At 46.5% G+C, this 27,411-nt stretch overlaps 1 protein-coding gene across 1 annotated transcript in view; it reads left to right on the forward strand.

The window, feature by feature from the left end:
- PRDX4 (peroxiredoxin 4) overlaps window positions 1–27,411 on the forward strand; it is a 149,538-nt gene that overhangs the window by 106,870 nt on the left and 15,257 nt on the right. The window contains exon 6 of the mRNA XM_069204743.1: window positions 7,238–7,272. Within this exon, the coding sequence (XP_069060844.1) occupies window positions 7,238–7,272 (35 nt within the window). The remainder of the gene's footprint in view (window positions 1–7,237; window positions 7,273–27,411) is intronic.

The following is a 27,411-nucleotide window of genomic DNA, read 5'->3' on the forward strand; positions in this document are numbered from 1 at the left end:
TGGCCATCTTACTCCTCTGTCTGTCAGGTTCCGTCACGGAGCATCCACATGACTGTAGTTGAGACACTTGACAGATCTGGGTCTTTAAATCTTGTTCTTATCTTGTCAAATATCAGGTGCTATCTTCTGAGGGTGCTTGCTTACTTTTCTTTCTCAGACTTCAAAGCTGAGAGGTTTTCTTTGACAATCTTGCTGGACATGGAGTCGGGGAAGAGTGTGTGTTTTTTTTTGTTGCACACAACAAATTAAGCACATTTTATTTCTGCATGTGCAGGAAACAAATATTTTATTATGATCAAAACATATCAATACACTAGGTAATGCAATTTCCACGGGTTTTCATTTCGACACTGTAGTGTGATTAGTGAAAGTGTCTGTGCCAATGTAATGGTCATTTCAACTGAAAATGTGTTGTCTGTAATACCAGTGCACTACCATACCATACCATGCGTACTCTGCTCTACGCTGTGGCACTTTTCACCACTGCGCTTCGTTATTCTACCCTGTACCACTCTACGCCAATGCACACTATGCCCCTCTTCACCACACCAGCCCACACCAGTCTGCTCTGCACAGCTCCACTCTACACTAGTGCACTTTATGGCAATGCTCTTTACTGTGTAACACTCCGCTATATGCCCCTACACTTTACGACAATCCACTGTACGCCACTCTAGACCACCTTACTCTAAGCCATTACACTGTATGCCACTCTGCACCACTGCACTCTACTTCACTGTAGTCTGTCACTCCACTCTATATACCACTGCACTCCACGTCACTCTACTCTTAACCATCTCACTACACCCAAGTACTCTGCACAACTGCATCGTATGTCACTGCTCTCTGCAACTGTATTCTATTCTGCATCACTTTACACTACACCATTGCTCTCTACACCACTGCTCTCTACACCACTGAACACCATTGTACTCTGATACTCCACTCTATGGCGCTAAGTGCCGCTCGACTGCACTGCGCTGTGCCACTGAATTCTCCAGCTCTGCATTGTATGCTGCTGAATTCAATGCCACTACACTCTATGCCACTATCCTCTGCAACACTGCGCCAATGCACTCCACAACAGTTGACTCTACGCCACTCCAAGTATGCCACTGTGCAGAACTCCACGCCGCTCTGCCACTCCACACCACTCCACAACGCTCTGCCACGCCACTCTACACCACAACGCTCTGCCACGCCACTCTACACCACTCTACACCGCGGCGCTCTGCCACGCCACTCTACACCACGGCGCTCTGCCACGCCACTCTACGCCACTCTACGGCGCTCTGCCACGCCACTCTACGGCGCTCTGCCACGCCGCTCTACGGCGCTCTGCCACGCCGCTCTGCCACGCCACTCTACGGCGCTCTGCCACGCCACTCTACGGCGCTCTGCCACGCCACTCTACGGCGCTCTGCCACGCCACTCTACGGCGCTCTGCCACGCCACTCTACGGCGCTCTGCCACGCCACTCTACGGCGCTCTGCCACGCCACTCTACGGCGCTCTGCCACGCCACTCTACGGCGCTCTGCCACGCCACTCTACGGCGCTCTGCCACGCCACTCTACACCACTCTACGGCGCTCTGCCACGCCACTCTACGGCGCTCTGCCACGCCACTCTACGGCGCTCTGCCACGCCACTCTACGGCGCTCTGCCACGCCACTCTACGGCGCTCTGCCACGCCACTCTACGGCGCTCTGCCACGCCACTCTACGGCGCTCTGCCACGCCACTCTACACCACTCTACGGCGCTCTGCCACGCCACTCTACGGCGCTCTGCCACTCTACGGCGCTCTGCCACGCCACTCTACACCACTCTACGGCGCTCTGCCACTCTACGGCGCTCTGCCACTCTACGGCGCTCTGCCACTCTACGGCGCTCTGCCACGCCGCGCCACTCCACGGCGCTCTGCCACGCCGCGCCACTCCACGGCGCTCTGCCACGCCGCGCCACTCCACGGCGCTCTGCCACGCCGCGCCACTCCACGGCGCTCTGCCACGCCGCTCTACACCACGCCACTCCACTCTCTTGGCAAAAATTAACCAATTAAAACATTTTTATTTTTTGCCCCTTCCCCCATGTAAACCCACAATGGATCGGCAGGTCCAAAGCTGGGTGGAACCATCTTCTTCTCCCACCATACCACCGCCATTCAGGGCCAAAGGCTATTTACAGCGTGGGGTTCGGAGTGTGCAGGGTTGTTCATAGCAGTGACTGGCTTCTGGCCAGGCCCTGCAGCTAACACCTGCACCGTACATGGTGGTGGTTGTATTAATACACGGTATTTATTGCTTTCCAATTAAAAAAAATTCACTGAAAAAAACAGGGTTTCAGGGAGGTTATAGTTACAACCTTTTACTCACACAAAACCATAGAAATTCAACAGTTATACGTATAGTTATACTTATCTGAAAAAACTAACTTGTGTCATTAAGTAGCATTCGGCCACAAGTTATTGCTTAACATAAGTATAACAATAACTGCTGAATTTCTCTGGTTTTGTGGGAGTAAAACGCAAACATAACTATAACGTCCCTGTGACCCTTGTGTTTTTTTTGTTTTTTTTTCTCACTGAATACACAGGCACACACACACCATGATATACCTATAAATGAGGACCGCCCATTGACCGTAATGAAGTGTGTATTTACTATTCTAACTCCATGCGCACTTTGATAGTAAAGAAGGTTATAAAGCGGACTGAGGCAAATATAACTACACTTTCAGTTTTTTGATAAACTTGCTCGAAAGTACTTTAACGCACTACGGGGACCAGTCCTCACAAGGATAGTGTTTGTCTTGACCTGACAGTGGATACCCACAGACTCAAACATTGACTGAAGGAGGCAAGCTTCAGAATGGAACAATGGAAAAGAAGCTTTGTTTCTCACTGTAGGCACTTAATGTGGATGGGAGATGGGACTAATAGGTAACATAAAATTATAGACTGTTAACTAAATAACAGGGATGTTTTTTCACAGGGGTGCTGTCAAATAGACAAGAAGGGCAAAGCTATCACCGTCTGCATGTCCTTCACAACCCCAATTTAAAAAAACAAATGTAAACATGGCCTCTTGCTACTCACCCTGTGTTTTTTTTTATTTAGGTTGAAGTCCACCAGACAGTAGAACTGTCAGGTTTGCTAAATACATCTAGGGGACATTCTGAATGCGTCCCTGGGAATGCATTTTGCCAGTCGCTTACCATTGGCTGTGTAACTCACATTTGCTTGATTTCTGTTTGCTGGCTTTTTGTTTTAGGCTGTCTAGCTTGAGTGTGTCCTTAATGTGGAGCATTCCCTATTTACTGTATCCTCCTGAGTGCTCCTTTGTGTAAACAGTACTTTAAGTCTTGTACTTATCACATTTGCTGTGCATTTAAAAACCAAGATCAAATGTCAGGCTGCCTTTTCAAGGGAGCTTCGTGTTTACTTCTCTTTCTCTGACTTTAGAGAGAAGATTTATGTGCCAATCTTGCTGTAAAAAACGTGTTTTTGCCTAGCACACCACAAAGTTTAAATGTTTGTAAATGAACTAAGCTGATAATCATAATTGGGAAATCAAAAATAAGGCACAGTTTTTTGTTATTATGAAGTGTCGTGGAAACTAATATTGTAATACTTTCAAAACAAATCCATACACTAGGTAAAGGCATTTCAACACATTCTTGTTTGTGCTCTGTATACTTTTACCAGTAAAACTGTATGCCTGTGCAAATGTAATGGCCATTTCAATTGAAAATGTGTTGTCTGTAATGGCGGTGCGCTTCCACACCATGCATACTCTGCACATTGCTGCTCTGTGGTGCACCATTCTACTTCATGCCACTGCACTCTACACCACCCCAATCTAGGCCACTCCTCTACACCATACTGCACTCTTCACTACTCCAGTCTAGAGTACTCCACTACACCTATCCTCTCTACCCTGCGCCACTCTATTCTACGATGCTGCACCACGCCACAAACTTTAGCCTGCTGTTATACAACATGGCTATAACACATTGACAAATCCAATAGCTTTTGTGCAGGAGAGATCCATTGGCTTTGCCAGTACCTGGTTTTTCCTCCCTGCCCAAAGCTTGTTTGTCCATGAGAGCCCCTGAGAGTTGTAGGAGGCTGGCCTCGTTTGTAGTGGGTACCTAAGGTACTTACACCAAGTCCAGTTATCCCTTATTAGTGAAATGTAGGCAGTGTCTAGAAGATAGGCTGTCTAGAGGTAGCTTTAAGCTGAGCAGCCAAGGCTGAACTAGGACACATGCAAAGCTCCTGCAATACCACTATAGTTACACCGTACTTATACACAATAAAAGACAATACTCAGGGGCATATTTATACTCCGTTTGCGCTGAAATTGCGTAGTTTTTTTTGACGCAATTTCGACGCAAAACTAACTCCATATTTATACTTTGGCGTTAGACGCGTCTAGCGCCAAAGTCCATGGAGTTAGCGTCATTTTTTAGCGTGGACACCTACTTTGCGTTAATTATATGCAAGGTAGGCGTTCCTGTCTAAAAAATCGACTCCGAGGCATGTGCGTGGGATTTATACTCCCGGGCAAAAATCATGCCCGGGAGTGGGTGGGTCAAAAAAAATGACGTACGGCCGCTTTTGCGCCGTTTTTTAGCGCCTGCAAAAGGCAGGCGTTAAGGGACCTGTGGGCTCTGAAGGAGCCCAGAGGTGCCCCCCCCCCCATGCCCCCAGGGACACCCCCCTGTCACCCATGCCCACCCCAGGAGGACACCCAAGGCTGGAGGGACCCATCCCAGGGACATTAAGGTAAGTTCAGGTAAGTGTTTATTTTTTATTTTTTTTGTGGCATAGGGGGGCCTGATTTGTGCCCCCCTACATGCCACTATGCCCAATGACCATGCCCAGGGGACAGAAGTCCCCTGGGCATGACTCCTGTCTTTGCTAAGACAGGAGTCATTTCTATGGGGGTTGGGAGTGAAAATAAATGGCGCAAATCGGGTTGAGGCGAAAAAATTGCCTCAACCTGACTTGCCCCATTTCTTGACACCCAAGCTCCATATCCCCCTATGCCGGCGCTGCCTGGTGTATGTCGTTTTTTTTAACGCACACCAGACGGCGCCGGCGGCTAACGCCGGCTAACGTCATTCAATAAATACGGCGCCCGCATGGTGCTTCAGAATGGCGTTAGCCGGCGCTAATTTTTTTGTCGCAAAACTGCATTGGCGCAGTTTTGCGTCAAAAAGTATAAATATGGGCCTCAGTGTTACCAAAATAAAGGTGCTTTATTTTAGTGACACAAGGCCAAAAATATCTTTGAGGCTATACTCCTTCTGGAGATAAGTATTCTACACAATATATACACTAGTAACCAAAATCAGGTAAGTAAGCAGTCAGAATAGTGCAAACAGTGGAAAAACACATTAGATTACAGTGGGCCTAGGGTAAACACAAACCATATACTCTAATAGTGGAATGTGAAGGTCGGTTTCCCCCCTAGGCAGGTGTAGTGTGGAGAGGGATGCTGGGAGTGTAAGGAAACACCAAAGGTAAGTAAAGTACCCCAGCCCACGAAAGCAGGAGTAAAGTACAGCAAGTTTCCTCAGAACACACTACAAGTCATGATGAATTACGCAAGAACCAAGCAAGACAGAAAGCAATCAACGATGGATTCCTGGACCTGTAGACCTGTGGAGAGAGGAGACCAAGTCCAGGAGTCACAGAAGATTCCAGGAAGAACAGGAGCCTATGCCCATCTGTAAGAAGGTGCAAAAGTAGATTCTCCGGTTGGGGAAAAAAGTACAGAAATGCAGCAAAGAAGATAGCTGCGGGTTCCTGCTTGGTGCAAGAGATGTCCTACATTGAGTTGTTGGATGTAGGCTGTTTGCGTCGCTGGATTTCGCCAACAAGCCTTGGTTCACGCAAGAACATGTTTTGCGTCAGAGGAGCTGCCTGGACCCAGGAGGGACCTGGGATGGGTGGGGGTCTCAACTCTGACTGAGGAGATGGGATTGGGGGAGGTCCCTCAGCACTTCAGAGAGCCCTCAGAAGACCAGGCAGCACTCATGGGGGTCCCAGGACAGGGGGACAAAGAAGTTGCAAATTGTGGTTGTCTCAGCACTACACAGAAGGATCCCACGCCGCCAGCTCAGAGGTGTGTGTCGCAAGATAGAATGCTGGGGACCCGGGCTATGCTGTGCACGAAGAACATTTGTAAGAAGTGCACAGAAGCCCACGGAGCTGCAGAGGACGTGATGCACAGGGGTACTGTGTGGCACGAGGAGGCAAGCTCTTACGTCCACCATATTTGGACAGCTGGACCTTTGGTCAGTCAGGGTCACTTCGGTCCACCACCTGTGTTCCAGGGATCACAGTTGTTGTCGTCCCGTTCCTGCCCCCCCCCCCCCCCCCACCCCCAACCACCACCCTGCCCCCCCTCACTCACTCACCCTTCACTGTCGTTGCAAGTATGTAGAGTCTGGTGCGGACAGGCCTTTCTGGCTGTTGAGAGATGGGCTGCGCCATCCATGTTGTTCTGCCTCTCTCTGGTCTGCAGAGGTGGAAGATCTGTGTGACAGTCAGACCTCATTCTGCTTTCTCGATCAAGTGTCCTCAGACCCAGGCCAGGCAAAACAGGGAAAGTGAGTATCTTCCCCTGGTGACATAACCGTGGGAAACTAGTTTGATTCTCATTGTGGCATCAGAACAGTGGCTAACTGGATGTAGATCAGGCGATTCACGCAAACAGAACCAGTTATTATGATATTTTTCAAATGCCTGTGGTTTAATTGGCTTGGTGTGCTAAAACACAATAAAGGTTACTCTGACGAAAATGTGTAGTCTTTGTCGGTCAGAAGAGATTTGTTCGGTGACAGGGTTTCCTACAGTGAGTCAGTGTAGCAATGGTGTCATTTTATTTATATATGTAAATAACTTTGCAGAAACCTTATTGGGGGGGGGAAATGGAGGGCTGGAGATATTTTGTTTGTGTATTCAATTTGAATTGATTGTCCCTGTGAAAAATTGAATCTCAATTCAAAAAGTGAATGCACTTGCAGTGCAAAGCTTGCATACTAAGCATCCATTTTATACACGCTTTGATCTTAGAAAATCCGAACGTCGGGTCATGTGTTGGATATTGAAAATAATAGCTGTAATGTACCGTGTACCACCTGAGGTGGGGGAGAAGACATGTAGTTTGTGTTTTAACTTGTATGTCTATTCAAGCTAATGCTATTTATTCTGCTTTGCCTTTTTAGTTTGTCCAGCTGGTTGGAAGCCTGGCAGTGAAACTGTAAGTGACGATTGTTCAATATTATTGTAGTATTGTATGTACCAAGGTTTATCAGAATTGTTTTACAAGGTTGTATCTGATTTAAGTTGATAATGCGTGCCTTTACACTTAGTAGAATAGGGGATCGAATGGTTCCTTATTAATGAGTTTTTAAAGTTTTGATTGTAGCCTTTCACAGCGTCTAAATTGTTTGCCTAATCCTTTACGAGTAACTCTTGCATTTGTGTTCGGTAGACTGGTAAACTGCAATTTATCTGGAAGCCGCTTTCAAGGTAAAGTGAGCACACTAATTTGGTAGGCCCCAAGAATCCTTTGTCGGTCATATTAACAACTGCCTAATGTATCTGCTCCTTGAGTAATATGTAAGTGTTCAGCACTGCAAACTTAAAGCCGTAAGAATTACCTGAAATAGCTGCTGGCAGTTTCTTCGAAATTATCAGAGTGCCTGTTACATATGTACCATCTGTCGATTAACCCCCCCCTCCAACCTTGGAGCAGCACAAATAATGGGCTAGCTGACAACCTGCTTATGTTGACGGGGGGGGGGAAACCAGGCAGTGGAATTGATGCATGTAACCACCACCTCTGATTAAACCATACAGTCAACTTGGAGCAGAATCGTACTTGGACTTTTTTTTTATTTTTATTTTTTATAGTGATTTGATTGTAATTTTGTATTTATTTTTGAGTGAAGCTAGATTTCGAGACCTCTCTAGAGGTAGTCCTTCCGAGGGATATGTAATTTTAATCCTTGCCTGTTACTTCTATGGATTATTCTCAACTTCATTTACAGAGAGACTTGACTATAGGGAAGTCAAGTATCTTTATTTGCCACATATCTGAAGCATACAAGTTTAAAAAGAAAAATATACAGTACATAAAATAGGGAGTAAAAATCCATCAAGGTACCATTGTAAGGCTATGTAGCATGGAAGGGTGTCACAATATTACATATTTCCTTAATTATAATAGTTGCCAGATAAGAGGCAACCGTACAGCATATCAAAGAACTGTGAAGTTGCTGTAACCAATTGAAGAGCAGGTCTTAATCAGCGGAATTTACAATGTTTAAGACTAGGCAACATCTTTTGGGCGTTTGACAAAAAGAGCAAAAAAGAAAATTACATGCAAAGTCGACTAGACCGAACCCCTGTCACAAGGACTCAAATAAGATAAAGTGCAACATTTAGTAGGGAAACCCAACAGAAGTAGGTTAAAACGAAACCTAGTGAGAACAAGTCTTTGCTGTCTGTTGAAAAGGACAGATACTGTTGAAGGCCTTCATGTGCACGAACCAAGTTGTAAGAATACACTGTAGAAGTTTGGATATTGGAATAACCTTCAGTCAGCATGGCCTTCTCGTAAAATAGCTGTTTTAAAGTTTGTTTAGATGCAGGTGTGGCAAATAAAACCGGATGGCCAGCCTCCACGTAGACTTTTTTCATATGCTCCAACCACATGATATCTAGAAGCCCAAGGAGCTGCAGAGGACGTGGTGCACTGGGGTACTGTCTGGCACGAGGAGGCAAGCTCTTACCTCTACCAGATTTGGACAGCTGGACCTTTGGACAGCCAGGGTCACTTCGGTCCACCACCTTTGTTCCAGGGAATCACACTCGTCAACAGGAGAGGAGTCCCAGAGCAGTCATCGTCACAGAGGGAGGTGCCTGCTGAAGCAGGGAAGTTACTCCATCACTCCATGGGAGATTCCTTTGGTCCTTCTGGTGCAGGGTGAAGACTGGCAGTCCTCGGAGCGTGTACACCCTGGAAACTGTTGCAGTTGCTGGCTGGAGCTGAAGTTGCAGGTCATAGTAGCCTTCCTGGATACTTTTTTGCAGTTACTGTGGTTCCTGGAGCAGTCTGCGATTGATCAGATGGTCAGAAGATGAAGCAAAGGAGTCCTGGTGGAGTCTTGAAAACCGAATCTGAGGAACACCCAGAGGAGAGGCCCTAAATAGCCCTGAGAGGGGGATTGGCTACCTGCCCAGGTATGCACCTATCAGGAGGGGTCTCTGATGTCACCTGCTGGCACTGGCCACTCAGATGCTCCCAGAGGGTCCCAACACCTTTTTATATGTGCAAACCACATGATATCTAGAGCAGATTGAAGCCAAAGGCTTACTCTTTATTACTAACTTATTTAATTTTTCTTGTCTTACCCAAATGTAATGCCACAATACAAGGGGGATAATTTAATTCTGTCCTCAATATAATGAATGCCAAACATGGTGTGGCAATTTGTACAACTGTGTGAGACCACCATTAAATCTCTCAGAACAATGTGTGGCTGTACATAGCACATGCTCTGCATTCTCCTGCCATCTGGTGTTGGTTTTTGATTGTTACAAGTTGTTTTTCTTCAAAGAAACATTTTCAAGTCACAGGATCAAGTGACTCCACCTTCTCGGTGATTCTGTGCATGAGCATCTAGTCCTTTGTTTGGATGTGTGCATCTTCGCTCTGTTTTTGACTCGCTCCGGTCAGAAAATTCCCTTTAATCTTTTATTAAACAGTATTCTTCTTCTGATCGTGAAATTCCCTTTTTGCGTTCAGTCTTTCCAATCGTCAGGTCGATTTTCGACCAACCGCCTTTCGAGGTGGCCTTGCCTATTGCTCTGGCTGCCTTCCACTTGGCACCAAAAAGAACGTCAAGCTGATGGAACATACACTGTTTTGTTTCTGCCCTCAGTGCCATTCCAAATTCCCCCACACACACACACACCATCAGACCTCTCCCCTGATCATCAGGAAGCTACCTGCAACGCCTGTAAGTCTTTCAGATCAAAGAAGACCCTTCAGAACTGAAGAGTGCATAGTTTGGAGATGGCGTGTAAATCCCGAGAAGACACCCTGGACATCTTTGGGGAGGAGCATGCACAATAGTAACCCGAACAAGAGGCAGCCTTCTCCATTGAAGACTCCAATGTTCAGTCTGAGAGCCACATGGTGATGGCGCAGCCGGCGAGTACTGTAACCCCTCCTGCTCACCAAAAGACTGTTAAACCCCTTACAGAGGTTGCCGGACTACCACAGCTACCAGGCCATGGTCTATTTCAGAAAATTACTCGGGTTGCCCCACCTGTCTGCTCTGAAACCAGCCAAGACCCTAACAGTCCTCAGCATTGACCTCCAGTATTTTAGTCCAAATTACTTGCGTCAAACATTCAGTACCAAGTGCCTCGTTTCCGGATGGACCAGCCTCAACATGCGGCTTTAGTGCCGACAGTCACCCACCTAAACTATCAGTACCAAAAACAAAGGCGTCCGCTCCTTCGGCAAGTCAATCCTCCACTATGCCATCTCCAATTGAGGTACAGGGCGTATCATTGCTTCCCCCGTCACATCCAAAAGAAAGTTCCTCCTCCTCCTCCTCGCAAGGGCAGCTGTTTTTCATAATGTTCAGCTCCATAGGGATCCCATAGAACAGCATTTTCTGTTTGACACTTCAACTACCATACATGGAACTAAATATCCCTCTCCTATGCTCCCAGGCATGATTTGTCACGCAGATGACCTTTTTAAGGAACCAGACTGTCATCTATAGGAGTGATTATTCTAAGCAAAGTAAAAATTTGTTCCTTCTGATCCACTATACATCAGGTCTCGGATCCCACCAGATTCAATAGTTGTCACCACTGCAAGGAAGCGAGCCAGTAGCCAAGTCGCAAGGGACTCTCCTCCACCAGACCATGAGAGCTAAAAGCTGTATGCAGCAGGGAAGAGTTGTTGCACAAGCAACAAATCATTGGCACATTGCCAATCTTCAGGCTTTATTATCAAGGTCGATCTGGCTCACAGGGATGAAATGGAGGAGCTCCTCCAATATCTCCCAGATGAGCACCGCAAAGGAGGCCAGCAGAATGTTAGAGGACAAACAAATTCCAATAATTCTATACACTGCGCATTAGATGCCGCAGACACAGCTGCACAAGATATAAACACAAACCTATTGTTAAGGAGACCTGTCTGGCTTAGATGTTCTGGCTTCAAGCCAGAGGTAAAACAAGAGGTGCTCAACATACCCTTCAAAACACCTTTTCGGCCATAAGTGTACTTCACTCTGAAGATGCTCAAAAGATACCAACACCACAAAAGCTATGGGCAAGCTTCAGTCTCAGACACACACAGGTAATTTTTGTCGCCCCCACATTCAGAGGTGGTTACAAAGCCATAACCTCTGAGCCATCTACCTCCCAAACTAGACAACCCTCAACCTCATATTCTTGAGGGTTTATTCAGAGGGACCTATAGAGGCAACAAGAACCAAGGCAGAGGCAAGAGCACTACCACACATAACTCATCCTCAACATCTAAGCAGTGACAACATACATCTGCCAGAGCCTCACACCACAACTGTACGAGGGCGACTTCAAACATTTCCAAACACAATGGATAAAAATAACATCTGACCAATGGGTCCTTTTCATTATCCAACATGGTTATTGTCTGGAGCTCACTACCACGTCTCCAAACGTTCCCCCTGAGTCTCACAGGTTATCTCACACTTCTAAAGCAAGAGGGACAGTCCTTGCTTCTCAAAGGCGCCATAGAGCCTGTTCCATTACAGTATTAGGGAACAGGAGTATACTACCTATATTTTATCATGCCCAAAAAGGATGGAACGCTCAGGTCTATTTAGGATCTCAGACCATTAAACCACTGTTGCCAGAACGCTTTCACATGGTTACTCTTCAAGACGTAATTCCCCTTCTTCAATAAGGCGACTTTGACGGGACTAGACTTAAAAGATGCCTACTTCCACATTCCCATCGACACTACACACAGGAAATATCTACGGTTCGTGGTTGCAGGAAAACATTATCAATTCAAAGTCCTGCCTTTCGGAGTCACCACTGCTCCCAGAGTCTTCACAAAATGCTTAGCTGTAGTTGCTGCACACCTCAGAAGGCAAAATATACCCGTGTTCCCTTACCTAGCTCACTGGCTAATCAAAGCCAGCACACGTCAGCTGTCAGTCCTTACACTCCAACCAGAGTAAACCTTGTTCTTCACAAGTTAGGATTTGCAATCAACTTTCTCAAATCCCACCTACAACCTTTTCAGGTTCAGCGCAATTTGGGAGCCATTCTCCATGCAGAGTTGGGGGTTGGCATATCCCAACTCAGCACACATTGAGTTTTCAGTCTCTTCTCCCACAATTTCAGGAGAATCACGTTTACACTGTGGGTGGGGGGGTGGGGGGGGGGGGGGGAGAGAGCACGGTCATCCCAGATGTCGCAACTTGCTCAGGTAATATGGAAGTGGGCTCTTCACCACATTCACTTATTGCCAGAGTATCTCCCTGGCTCGGACAACGACTTTGCAGACCTGCTCAGCAGGATGGATCAACAAGTCCATAAATGGGAACTTGCCTCAAAGTCCTTCAAAAATATTTCCAAAAGTAAGTAACTCCACAAATAGACCTTTCGCCACCGCAGAAAATGCTAAATTCCCAAGCTTCACATCCAGGCTCCCACACCCTCTATCCAAGGGCAATACTCTATGGATAAACTGGTCAGGGTGATTTGCTTATGTTTTTCCACCTCTCCTTCTCATTCCATTCCTGGTTCAGAAAACCAGCAAGCATCATTCACCCTGATCCTTGTAGTTCCACCTTGGGCACGTCAACGATGGTTCACTACACTCCTGGACCGATCAGACATCCAGGTCCCAAGTCTCAACCTTATGATATGGCTTTTGGAGTCATAGTTTGGTTATTTAGGATGCCTTCGAAATGTATGGACATTCTCAGGGAAGCTTGTAGCCCTACAACTCGAGCATGTTATGCAGCAAAATATAAGCGTTTTGTTTTGCTACTGTCAATCCAAACAAATGCCACTTTCTGGGACATTATTTGCTTCTTTTACAGAAAGCAAATTTAGTATACGCATTCATCTACACAATGCAGCAATGTATGTTCTGTAAATTTGCAGCTAACCTACTTGTTCAGAATCAAGGTTCTGAAATCCTTCAGGGAAGGCCTTAAGAGTCATTCAACCCAGGATGCCTCCAGCACCATCCTGGAACCATAATACTGTACTTGCTAGGCTCATGGGGCCTCCTTTTGATCCACTTCGTTTATGTCCTCTTCAGTATCTTTCTTGGAAAGTGGCAGTCTTAATCATTTGCACATCACATCACTCATGTTAACGAGCTCCAGGCCCCAACGTTGGAAGAACTTTTCTTCCAAATAGAGAGAGACAAAGTCTGTTCCAGAAAGAGCTCTCCTCACTCTAGGTGTCAAATGAGCGCTCATGTGCTACATTGATATGACCAAAGCCTTTAGGAAAAGTAAACCCCTCTGATTAGCATTTTCTCATAACACTCCGAACCCAGCACTAGATAGCAGGAGTAAGTTGAGCATGTGAATCTACAGCACTACATGCCACAAACAGATGCTTACTGTGTAAGTAACATTTTCCTTTCTACTTGTTGCAAGATCTTTACATTAATCATGCCCCAGATAACTGCCCTCTATGCTGCAGTTAACACACATTTTCAGATGTAAATCAAATCGCTCTTTCAGCAGTTTTCTTCCCAGTTTTTTGCAAAAAAATATTTCTTGAATAAGTCTTTCCTATTTAACACTGGTTTCCAACTATATTTGTCATCAAATCCGATTCCTAGATCAGAGATGATGTGGTCCCCGATATCTTGATATTAATAAAATGGGAGGATTTTTTTTAGCCAGTCTTCACTCACAAACCATAGTAAAGGACTTACTTATCACCTTCAGGCCTAACTCGTTCATAAAAACAATAACATCGTCAATTGTTGGAGCCCTCTTCCTGTTGTAGCTATTAAACCCACATTGTCCCCATAAAATAAGATGGGGAGGGGTCGAGCCCCAACATGGGGGATGGTGTATCCTTTGCTCTCACCATTGGGAACTTCCCAACCCTATTAATATAAAGGGAAAATAATGAAAAGGGGAGGCAGGACACACCCTTGTCTTGCACCCGTATGAATCAAAAATCAAAAAGGAGTCAGTGCATTCTCCATCTTTACCATAGTGAACACAAGCAGAGGCCTCCTTTGTAGAGTTTGGTTATAAAGGATATGATGCCCCGATCTGCTCTCATAATTAAGCAGTGTTTCGAATGAGTGACAGTTAAAAGCTGAATGACCTATATGATGGCCCCTTTGAAACAATCGTATATTTACTAATGACTGAACTAAGGTTTAGGCACTTGTCTATAGTGCCAAGACTTTTCTGGAAGCCATATTTAGTGTTGATTTAAATGTCATTCCCAGCTGCCCAGTCCTCCAGCCTATGTAAAAGTATACGCCCTATAACTTTAAGTGTTACATGTAAAAGAGAAATAGGTCTGTCGTTCTTGGGTTGTGCTTTATCCACTTTTTTTATAAAAAGGAATAGCAGATCTATTGCACGTGGGAGGAGGGCATACTTTAGCAACAGCTTTAAACACGGTTAGCAGAGGAGCCCAGAATTCAGGCTTATCTGTAAAAACGTCAAGTGGTACCACATTTGGGCCTAGCACCTTACCCTTCTTTCTTTCTGCAGTGTGCTACAAACCTCAGGAAACTCTAAGGGGAACTAGGAAGGTCACCAGTCTGTCTCAAACTATTGGCTATTTGGTCGTCTTCTAGGTGTACGTGGATATTGTAAATATGACTAAAGTGTTCTGCCCAAATGTGAGGCAGGATATGAATGTCTACAGAGGGACCTGATGGAACACTGAAAAAAGGGCCTTGACTACCCTCCAAATGACAGCACTATCTTTCTGATGACTGGCCTTACGCAGTGCAATCTCCTTTATCTGCTTTTATTTTCTTCAGCCAGAGTAGATTTATAAAGTGCACATGCTTTTTTACTGGACTCCCCACCTCTGGTCTAACATGAAGGGCGGTTTGTGGCTTACCGGGGCGCAAAAGAATAACTCTGGGATAACCGAGGAACAGTCGTTCACAATTGCGCACCCAGTCAGTGATCGTGCGCCAGCGCTTTGAGAAAAGTCCTTACTAATACCTCCTTAATTGGAAGCATTAGGGGGCTTACTCTGGAGGTCGGCCAATCTGGACACAGTTTTAATGATTGTCTCAATTTTCACCTCTGTATTACAGATTTCTTTGAGTGCCCCCATAAGTCCTGTTAATGTTTTAGTGGCCCAGCACTCCCGGCTGCGGTCCAGTGGCACCCAGTCCAATGATTTTTTTTTTTTTTTGGTCTCTGGTTATTTGAGCTATAGATAGTTCCTGCACATACATTGTGCCTACAGACTGTTCAGGCATGACTACAAAAACTGTTCTGTCCTTCATAGTAGTCTGACCTCAAGACCATGTGGACCTTGCATAGCACTGTGAGAAATTGAAGTGTAGATCTTGAGGAAATGTGCAACAGTACACGTGTAGAAAGGGAAACCTAAATGATTCCTTAAAAGACGAGACTCTGACAAGGATTGCCCCCTCTCGGCGCTTTAGTGCGGGATAAAATTACTTCCAGGATCACAATGTGCAAGGCTAATTAAATACCTAAACACCTTTCACCAGTTTACCACAAACTGATTATGTATCAGTCAATCAAATAGACTTTATTTGGTTCCGTTGTAACCATAAAAAGCACAAGCAAAATAAATAGTCAATAAATACAATTACCAAAAGTATTCAAACACTACATTCCATTAAAATAAGTAAATGGTGCCCAAACTGTCCAGCAACATGAATGGAGCGTAGGCACACAGCAGCTCACATGAGATAACAAGCATTTTCAATGCAACAGGTCTCGCATTAGCTCGAGTTAGAGCGATTAGCATTTAAAGGGGGAAAAAACGCAGCGCCATCGCACTATGTAAAATGCAGCGCCATCGCGCTGCGTGGAAAATAAACAGATAAAGTAGTCCGGACACCTTGCTGAAAACATTGAGCCTCGTATGTTTTTAGTAGTTTACCGGTGCTGTGAAGGTGGGCAAAACACCGGAAAAGGCATTACGTATGCATGCCTTTCACGAATGAAAGAAAGCGGATTTTAAAAGGCAAGCCCACAAACCAATGTAAGTGACTGACGTGACATGGGTGTGGTTGGAAGCCCATAGAGAGATTACAGAATGGGACGGAGTGCTTTGCGGTTGCCCATAAAAAGGAACAACAGTAATTGTGCTATATCCTGGACAGAGTCTTACTCTTCTAGCAGTTCCAAGGAAGGAGCACACATGGGTATCAGATAATTGCAAAAACAGCAGAGCTGGGCAAGCTTATTTTAAAATTCAAAAATCACAATAAAGGTTTAATATACATAGTCCTCGGGCCTGTAAAATATTGGCAGAAAATAATAAAATGAAGGGTATCCTGAGGAGAATTGCATCTGCAGTCACGGGGATCCAAAATGCCCAGGGGGGCTCCTATACTTCGGGACGGCCAGAAGACGGTGTATCATATTACTTCTAAGCATGTAAAGCTCCCACTCATGCAGTAAATGAGACCACACTCAAAAAAAATCCAACGCCAATTTATAAATTATTAGCATACTTTATATAAAACTTTGATACCTAGATCACCAAAGACAGGTTAGCACTTTCGAGGTATGAAATTTAAAAAGTAGACATTCATTTTTCAGAAAGCTGCAGTGAAATCCTACAGAGGTAAACAAGGACTGCAATCCAGGTAGAGTACAATGACATACAGGTCCAAATTCCTGCACTTAAGGTGGTTTTGGGACAAAGTCCTATGCCACAGTCACCTCGAGGAGTTGTGATGCGTCCGGGTGCAGTGGTGTTACAGCGTCAGATGTCCCATTCAAGTCTATGGGGATCCGTCCGGTTACAAATTTGCTGCAGGGATGGACTGTAAGGACAGTCCAGGGGAACCCAGAGTGGGGCTCGATCCTTGAGATCCTCTAGCATGTGGGGACACAGGCAGTCCACTCCTCGGGCTATAGGGCAGGGGTGTTTTCTGGCGTCGGGACCAGTACTGGAGTTCCTCGCACTTGCAGGGGGGCCCTGCAGAACTGGACTAGGGGTCCAGTCTGACCAAGCGAACAAGTGGGCTCAGGTCTCATGAGGTGGAGAGATGTTGGGGACACCCTTGGTTCTCTTCTCCTGGGTCTTGGGAGGATGGGTGCAGAGGTGTCCTTGGGTGTCAGGTCTTTGTTTCTGCTGACCCCTCTGCTACCACAAGTGACCAGGAAGCAGTCTGCAGATGCCATAGTGAAGTCCACAGTGGGCGAGCACAGAGTGGACTTTTTTTCTGGAGAGCCTGGAGACCAGGCTGACACTGTTGGCCAACTTCAACACTGGCTGGGCAGCTCGGGTGCAGTGGTGATGTCTGGTTTCTGGCACTCGCAGTCCTCTGAGGTCTTTCCTGGGTGCCTGCAGATGCAGGGGGCAGCTCCTTTACTCCAAGGGAGTTCTTCCTGGCGATTGACAAACACTGGCAGCTCTCCCTGTTTCTTGGAGGCGGCAGGTCAGTTGCTCCTCAAGGTTCAAGTGCACCAGGCAGGTCAGCAGGGTTGGTGGCAAGTCAGTCGTGCTCCTCTGTTCTCAGGTTCAGAAGGCTTGTCCATTCTTTTGTGTCCAGTGAAGATCGGAGGATCTGGTATTTGGCGGGGGTGTAATCATTTAGGGGATGTTAAGTGGAGTGAAGGTTAGTAGCCAATGAGCTACTTACCCTTGGGGTCACTACACCCTTTGTGAAGTGGCCATCTTTCTCTGAGGAATGCCAGTTCTGCAAATCAAAGGGGGTGGGCTTCTTTAAAGCTCCTGCCTTGAAATGCAGGCCCTCCTGTGGGGAGGGGTTGGTAACACCCCAGCCAGAATAGGATTTTGTTTCTGACCTCGCGAGCAGAGGTTGTTCCCGTGGGGGTTAGATTCTTATCTGTTGGTGGCAGGCTGTCCAGAACTGGTCAGTGAGCTCACCTTTAGTTGGTAGGTTTTTCAGAGGGCACCTATAATTATGCCCTCTGGGTGCATGTATTAATCCATTTCTGGAATCATTAAGGGTTTATTAATACAAGATGTTTCATATCAAACACCCAGCTACATGATGGCTTCTGCAAACCTAGGGATAACTTGTAGTGACCAGTGTTCAGCACTTGTATTTAGAATGGCTTCCCTGCACACTTGTTGTTCTAAGAATCGACAGACATAGTAGAGGCATATTTGTCATGCATATATGCCCTCACTTGCAATATAGTGCACCCTGCATTAGAGCTGAAGGTCTGCTGTACAGGTGACTTACAGATACTACAAGTAGCATTTTAGGGGACATGGCACACAGTGTGTTATGTTGTGTTTTCAGTTTTGGGAGCACCTTATCACGCACACTGCATTGGCATTCTGCATAGGGTTGGTGCTGAGTCCCTCCGAGTGGCACAAGTTGTGCTGCAGTTCTGAGGGGCCTTCTTCAGTACCCAGGGGCTGAAGGTTCTGGTCACTTGGGGATCAAGTGACAAGGTGTCTTGTTTTAGGGAAGGAACACTGGCGACCTGAATAGCAGGGAGCCAGGGCACCTCAGTTGCATCTAAAAATAAACCAGGAAAAAAGTAGTGGTGGTGCGGGGGTGGGTGCTGCAACAAGAGCCCAGCTCACTGCAACTCCCATAAAGCAACTTCGACACACACACTTAGCCATGTGCATCTTGGTTAATACCAAAGGAGGGCAAGACTCAAGGCACTGTGCTAATCTCTGGATATCCTCTGATTTAAAAGCTTAAGGTTTTTTTTCTCATTCCACCAGCGGTTTCCACTTACTCTGATTGTCAAACAATACCCTCAGATACTGAAACTTTAGTATGCGACCCAACCTTGAATATTTTCAAACGGCTGTTTTTGTGAAATTAACTGCCAAATCCAAAGTAGCCATAAAATTAGCAAACGTATCCACCAAGTGTTGTAGCCCCAATGTGGTCCTTGCCATCATGACCGCATTGTCTGTCTGAGGGTGGGTACCACGTAATTACCTGTATTACTCTATGCAATCAACACCTCCCCCCCCCTCCCGTTTATGTATAACGTAAACAAAGGGGCAAGTATGCAAATTTGTTGCACCTCTCCGCTTGTGCCAAACGCACATGTACAGGCCCGTGCTGAGAATATCGAACAGAGGTGGAGGTGTGTAAGTCACTAAGCAGGTGCACAATGTTAGGATCACTCCTCATTGTGAGTAGCAAGTTTGGGTCCATAAAGGCAAGATTAATAACTTCAGGCCTGGCCACAGTTTACTTATTAATAATCCGATATAGGATGAAGCACTGGTCTATACTACATCTGCCCTGTCTAAATCAATACTGAACGTCCGAAATGATATCATGATCCTCTGCCCATTACGTCAGCCTATCGAACACCACCCTGCCCATTACTTTTGCCGTAACATCAACCTGGGAGCTAGGCCGACAGCATTAGGGATGATCCCTATTCCCCTTCTTGGAAACTGAAACAATTATTCTGAGACCCATGAAGGTGGCATTCCCTCTTTGATAGCAGCATTAAGAACTGTTAGTAGTATGAGAGCCCGTAAAACAATGTCATCTAGAAACAGATCTGGCAGACTCCTGTGCAGGCGAGGCGCCTTAGCAGATGAGTTTGAATGCCTTTGCGCACTTCCTCATGTGAGAAGGAATTGTCTGGTCGTCCCAGAGACAACCTCATTGCCTATCACAACCCCATTATACATCTCCTCAAAATGTGACACCAACTAGGTGTCAAGGATGTGGTGGTGCATACTAAGGTCATTGTCCCATGCCAAACTGGGGGATTGATCACCTAGTGGAACCTGAGCTAAGTCCTCCCAAGCTGTCTTTCTTAGTCTGTCCTTTCGTAAGTCAAGTTCCATTTTTATAAATCCTTAGACAAGCAAGGATGGGATTTTTGCCCTAGGGACAATTTTCAGGGCAGCCTTCAGGTTTAACAAGGTCTTAGTGCATTTCCTATCAACCATTTGTTCTCACAAAGCGTGGCCTGCCTTGAAAGGGCTTTCAACGGGGAAGACACTATCTAGGCAATGGCTTCAAAGGCACTTAAAATGAACCCACTATAAGGGCATCTGGATCCAAGCAGGTCAGAAAATGGCCTCGACATTCAGAAAGAATGAATTTTAAAAAAATTGCATGGACTCCACTTGGGCCCATTTGATTAGTCTTCCCTGATCTTGCTGAGAGAACACCCCTGAAGTAGCATGCAAGCTCCTAGTGCCCATCCCTTTCCCATTCAAGACCAATGTTAGGGTATTATGGTTACTAAAAGCACTGTGAACAATAACAAAGTTAAACACGCAAGAAGAGTAGTGTTGAAATAATAGAAAATTAATGATAGACGTACATCCTCTGCCTCTATAGAAAGGTAACACACTAGGATTTATTGCACAAAGAAGTTTATCTAGGGTAAAAACCATATTAGGATTACTTAAAATAGCATTTATAGCAGTCCCTTCGATGGTGAGTACCATATGTAGACCTTCCATCCTTGAACACTTAGGCCTACTACCTGGAGGGTCCATAGGATTCACACATAAATGAGTTAAAATTTCCTGCCATCATTAATTTGTCATGGCCTTCTTTCCTTCTTGACAAAACGTCAATAGCTGTGTGTAATGTCTAAATCCTGGATGGGTCAACCATCTGAGCTGTCAGTGTTGTAAAACTGAATTCGCAAAAAAAGGTGCAAAGCCACATGTGGTGACTTTCTGCCCTTTTAGCAAGGGAGACAGCCATGCAAACTCCTTAAGTCTTCCACCCAGCTCCAGCGAGACAAAAATAATCGAGTCACCCTCTCCTCCTCACTAGTTAGGTTGCCACAACGTTTTGTAACCTTTATAGAAAAAAAAAAAAAAATTCACATCTTATCATAATTCCTTGAGACAAATGATCTGCAAATATGTAACAAATTCAGCCAAATTGAGTCATTTAACTTGGCTGATGAGCCAGCAATGTTTCGCAATGAGCTTGTTAGATTTAGGTTTGGAAGGCAGGTTCATAGTGGAAACTGACAGGAACTGGTGTGCCCTTGGGAGGCCACTACAGGTTGAGGGTGTTTAGGCAAAGGAGACGAATAAGGCTGAGCCAGTCAGTCACAGGATTCCAGATGACTTAAATGTTCAAACCTGTTCAGACGTCAGCTCCGCCACCATGTGCTCAAACTAATTTCGGCTTGTGGAAAAAACCCGAAGGAAGGGCCAGAATGTTTGATGCTTTAGCTGGTCTGCAGGAGGCTACACCGGACAGAACATGGGCAGCAATAAAAGGATTGTTTGTTACACAGTCCCCGGACCAGCTTTTCTTATCTTGTCCTCATCCTTCTAACCAGCTTGAGAAAGTTGGATATCTTTGTCCCCTGGTTTACATAACTGCCCATCCTATGTCTCAGTTCGTCAAAGGATTCCACAACACCATTCTTTAACGGTGGAACATTCCCCAGGACAACCACAGTGTATTTGCTTCAGGTAGTAGGTTAATGACGACAAGACCATGGGCAGTGTGCGGGGCTGAATTTTGAGGGCCAGAGAGCAGGTTGGGTCGCTAGAAGTAGAAGGTGCATGAGGTGCAGGGATTGGCAGTTTCAGAAGGGAGGCCTATCCAAAATCCCCTGTCTGCCCAGCCGATTAAAGCAACCAACAAGGCTTATTTGTTCTGCCAGCAGGATTGAGTATTTACTTTTGGCTAACAGCTCTCTTAAATCTGCTGATATGATGTAAGGAAATGCCTCCTTGGCATGGTTGCCCCCTGACTTTTTGCCTTTGCTGATGCTATGTTTACAATTGAAAGTGTGCTGAGGCCTGCTAACCAGGCCCCAGCACCAGTGTTCTTTCCCTAACCGGTACTTTTGTATCCACAATTGGCAGACCCTGGCATCCAGATAAGTCCCTTGTAACTGGTACTTCTAGTACCAAGGGCCCTGATGCCAAGGAAGGTCTCTAAGGGCTGCAGCATGTCTTATGCCACCCTGGAGACCTCTCACTCAGCACAGACACACTGCTTGCCAGCTTGTGTGTGCTAGTGAGGACAAAACGAGTAAGTCGACATGGCACTCCCCTCAGGGTGCCATGCCAGCCTCTCACTGCCTATGCAGTATAGGTAAGACACCCCTCTAGCAGGCCTTACAGCCCTAAGGCAGGGTGCACTATACCATAGGTGAGGGTACCAGTGCATGAGCATGGTACCCCTACAGTGTCTAAACAAAACCTTAGACATTGTAAGTGCAGGGTAGCCATAAGAGTATATGGTCTGGGAGTTTGTCAAACACGAACTCCACAGCACCATAATGGCTACACTGAAAACTGGGAAGTTTGGTATCAAACTTCTCAGCACAATAAATGCACACTGATGCCAGTGTACATTTTATTGTAAAATACACCCCAGAGGGCACCTTAGAGGTGCCCCCTGAAACTTAACCGACTATCTGTGTAGGCTGACTAGTTTTAGCAGCCTGCCACAAACCGAGACATGTTGCTGGCCCCATGGGGAGAGTGCCTTTGTCACTCTGAGGCCAGTAACAAAGCCTGCACTGGGTGGAGATGCTAACACCTCCCTCAGGCAGGAATTGTCACACCTGGCGGTGAGCCTCAAAGGCTCACCTCCTTTGTGCCAACCCAGCAGGACACTCCAGCTAGTGGAGTTGCCCGCCCCCTCCGGCCAGGCCCCACTTTTGGCGGCAAGGCTGGAGAAAATAATGAGAAAAACAAGGAGGAGTCACTGGCCAGTCAGGACAGCCCCTAAGGTGTCCTGAGCTGAGGTGACTCTGACTTTTAGAAATCCTCCATCTTGCAGATGGAGGATTCCCCCAATAGGGTTAGGATTGTGACCCCCTCCCCTTGGGAGGAGGCACAAAGAGGGTGTACCCACCCTCAGGGCTAGTAGCCATTGGCTACTAACCCCCCAGACCTAAACACGCCCTTAAATTTAGTATTTAAGGGCTACCCTGAACCCTAGAAAATTAGATTCCTGCAACTACAAGAAGAAGGACTGCCTAGCTGAAAACCCCTGCAGAGGAAGACCAGAAGACGACAACTGCCTTGGCTCCAGAAACTCACCGGCCTGTCTCCTGCCTTCCAAAGATCCTGCTCCAGCGACGCCTTCCAAAGGGACCAGCGACCTCGACATCCTCTGAGGACTGCCCCTGCTTCGAAAAGACAAGAAACTCCCGAGGACAGCGGACCTGCTCCAAGAAAAGCTGCAACTTTGTTTCCAGCAGCTTTAAAGAACCCTGCAAGCTCCCCGCAAGAAGCGTGAGACTTGCAACACTACACCCGGCGACCCCGACTCGGCTGGTGGAGAACCGACACCTCAGGAGGGACCCCAGGACTACTCTGATACTGTGAGTACCAAAACCTGTCCCCCCTGAGCCCCCACAGCGCCGCCTGCAGAGGGAATCCCGAGGCTTCCCCTGACCGCGACTCTTTGAACCTAAAGTCCCGACGCCTGGGAGAGACCCTGCACCCGCAGCCCCCAGGACCTGAAGGACCGGACTTTCACTGGAGAAGTGACCCTCAGGAGTCCCTCTCCCTTGCCCAAGTGGAGGTTTCCCCGAGGAATCCCCCCCTTGCCTGCCTGCAGCGCTGAAGAGATCCCGAGATCTCTCATAGACTAACATTGCGAACCCGACGCTTGTTTCTACACTGCACCCGGCCGCCCCCGCGCCGCTGAGGGTGAAATTTCTGTGTGGGCTTGTGTCCCCCCCCGGTGCCCTACAAAACCCCCCTGGTCTGCCCTCCGAAGACGCGGGTACTTACCTGCAAGCAGACCGGAACCGGGGCACCCCCTTCTCTCCATTCTAGCCTATGTGTTTTGGGCACCACTTTGAACTCTGCACCTGACCGGCCCTGAGCTGCTGGTGTGGTGACTTTGGGGTTGCTCTGAACCCCCAACAGTGGGCTACCTTGGACCAAGAACTAAGCCCTGTAAGTGTCTTACTTACCTGGTTAACCTAACAAATACTTACCTCCCCTAGGAACTGTGAAAATTGCACTAAGTGTCCACTTTTAAAACAGCTATTTGTGAATAACTTGAAAAGTATACATGCAATTTTGATGATTTGAAGTTCCTAAAGTACTTACCTGCAATACCTTTCGAATGAGATATTACATGTAGAATTTGAACCTGTGGTTCTTAAAATAAACTAAGAAAAGATATTTTTCTATATAAAAACCTATTGGCTGGATTTGTCTCTGAGTGTGTGTACCTCATTTATTGTCTATGTGTATGTACAACAAATGCTTAACACTACTCCTTGGATAAGCCTACTGCTCGACCACACTACCACAAAATAGAGCATTAGTATTATCTATTTTTACCACTATTTTACCTCTAAGGGGAACCCTTGGACTCTGTGCATGCTATTCCTTACTTTGAAATAGCACATACAGAGCCAACTTCCTACATTGGTGGATCAGCGGTGGGGTACAAGACTTTGCATTTGCTGGACTACTCAGCCAATACCTGATCACACGACAAATTCCAAAATTGTCATTAGAAATTGATTTTTGCAATTTGAAAAGTTTTCTAAATTCTTAAAAGACCTGCTAGGGCCTTGTGTTAGATCCTGTTTAGCATTTCTTTTAGAGTTTAAAAGTTTGTAAAAGTTTGAATTAGATTCTAGAACCAGTTGTAGATTCTTAAAAAGTATTCCAACTTTTAGAAGCAAAATGTCTAGCACAGATGTGACTGTGGTGGAACTCGACACCACACCTTACCTCCATCTTAAGATGAGGGAGCTAAGGTCACTCTGTAAAATAAAGAAAATAACAATGGGCCCCAAACCTACCAAAATACAGCTCCAGGAGCTTTTGGCAGAGTTTGAAAAGGCCAACCCCTCTGAGGGTGGCAACTCAGAGGAAGAGGATAGTGACTTGGAGGACAATTCCCCCCTACCAGTCCTATCTAGGGAGAACAGGGTCCCTCAAACCCTGACTCCAAAAATAATAGTCAGAGATGCTGGTTCCCTCACAGGAGAGACCAACACCTCTGAAATCACTGAGGATAACCCCAGTGAAGAGGACATCCAGTTAGCCAGGATGGCCAAAAGATTGGCTTTGGAAAGACAGATCCTAGCCATAGAGAGGGAAAGACAAGAGATGGGCCTAGGACCCATCAATGGTGGCAGCAACATAAATAGGGTCAGAGATTCTCCTGACATGTTGAAAATCCCTAAAGGGATTGTAACTAAATATGAAGATGGTGATGACATCACCAAATGGTTCACAGCGTTTGAGAGGGCTTGTGTAACCAGAAAAGTGAACAGATCTCACTGGGGTGCTCTCCTTTGGGAAATGTTCACAGGAAAGTGTAGGGATAGACTCCTCACACTCTCTGGACAAGATGCAGAATCTTATGACCTCATGAAGGGTACCCTGATTGAGGGCTTTGGATTCTCCACTGAGGAGTACAGGATTAGGTTCAGGGGGGCTCAAAAATCCTCGAGCCAGACCTGGGTTGACTTTGTTGACTACTCAGTGAAAACACTAGATGGTTGGATTCAAGGCAGTGGTGTAAGTAATTATGATGGGCTGTACAATTTATTTGTGAAAGAACACCTGTTAAGTAATTGTTTCAATGATAAACTGCATCAGCATCTGGTAGACCTAGGACCAATTTCTCCCCAAGAATTGGGAAAGAAGGCGGACCATTGGGTCAAGACAAGGGTGTCCAAGACTTCAACAGGGGGTGACCAAAAGAAAGGGGTCACAAAGACTCCCCAGGGGAAGGGTGATGAGACAACCAAAACTAAAAATAGTAAAGAGTCTTCTACAGGCCCCCAAAAACCTGCACAGGAGGGTGGGCCCAGAGCCTCTTCACAAAACAATGGGTACAAGGGTAAAAACTTTGATCCCAAAAAGGCCTGGTGTCATAGCTGTAAACAGCATGGACACCAAACTGGAGACAAGGCCTGTCCCAAGAAAGGTTCCACTCCAAACTCCCATCCAGGTAACACTGGTATGGCTAGTCTCCAAGTGGGATCAACAGTGTGCCCAGAGCAAATCAGGGTCCACACTGAAGCTACTCTAGTTTCTGAGGGTGGGGTGGATTTAGCCACACTAGCTGTCTGGCCGCCTAACATGCAAAAATACAGACAGCAACTCTTAATTAATGGGACTAGAATAGAGGGCCTGAGGGATACAGGTGCCAGTGTCACCATGGTGACAGAGAAACTGGTTTCCCCTGGCCAATACCTGACTGGAAAAACTTACACAGTCACCAACGCTGACAATCAGAGAAAAGTACATCCCATGGCAATGGTTACTTTAGAATGGGGAGGGGTCAATGGCCTGAAACAGGTGGTGGTCTCCTCAAATATCCCAGTGGACTGTCTGCTTGGAAATGACCTGGAGTCCTCAGCATGGGCTGAGGTAGAACTAAAAACCCATGCAGCAATGCTGGGTATCCCTGAACTGGTGTGTGTGAAAACGAGAGCACAGTGCAAGGCACAGGGTGAACAAGTAGAGCTGGAGTCTGGAAGAATGGCCCAGCCTACCAAGAGAACAGGAAAGTCAGTTGGGAAACCAACTGCAACACAGCAAAAGAAAGGGAACCTCTCTTCTCAGGAAGAAGTTCTGCCCTCTGAGGGAACTGAGCCTTTGGAGCTTGAACCTTATCAGGTTGAGCTCTTAGGCCCAGGGGGACCCTCAAGGGAGGAGCTGTGTAAGGGACAAGAAACCTGTCCCTCTCTTGAAGGCCTTAGGCAGCAAGCTGCTGAAGAGTCCAAAGGCAAGAAAAATGGAACGCATAGGGTCTATTGGGAGGATGGGCTCCTGTACACTGAGGCCAGAGACCCCAAACCTGGTGCCACTAGGAGAGTGGTGGTGCCTCAGCTGTTCAGGAAGTTCATCCTAACATTGGCCCATGACATTCCCCTTGCTGGACATTTGGGACAAACCAAGACGTGGGAGAGGTTAGTCAACCACTTCTACTGGCCCAATATGTCCAACATGGTTAAGGAGTTTTGCCTCTCCTGCCCCACCTGTCAAGCCAGTGGTAAGACAGGTGGGCATCCAAAGGCCCCCCTCATTCCACTTCCTGTGGTGGGGGTGCCCTTTGAAAGAGTGGGTGTGGACATAGTTGGTCCACTAGAACCTCCCACAGCCTCAGGAAATATGTATATCCTGGTAGTAGTGGATCATGCTACCAGGTATCCTGAAGCTATTCCCCTTAGGTCGACTACTGCCCCTGCAGTAGCCAAGGCCCTCATTGGTATCTTTA

This window comes from Pleurodeles waltl, chromosome 8, assembly GCF_031143425.1.
Source record: "Pleurodeles waltl isolate 20211129_DDA chromosome 8, aPleWal1.hap1.20221129, whole genome shotgun sequence".
Taxonomy (NCBI): Eukaryota; Metazoa; Chordata; class Amphibia; order Caudata; family Salamandridae; genus Pleurodeles; species Pleurodeles waltl.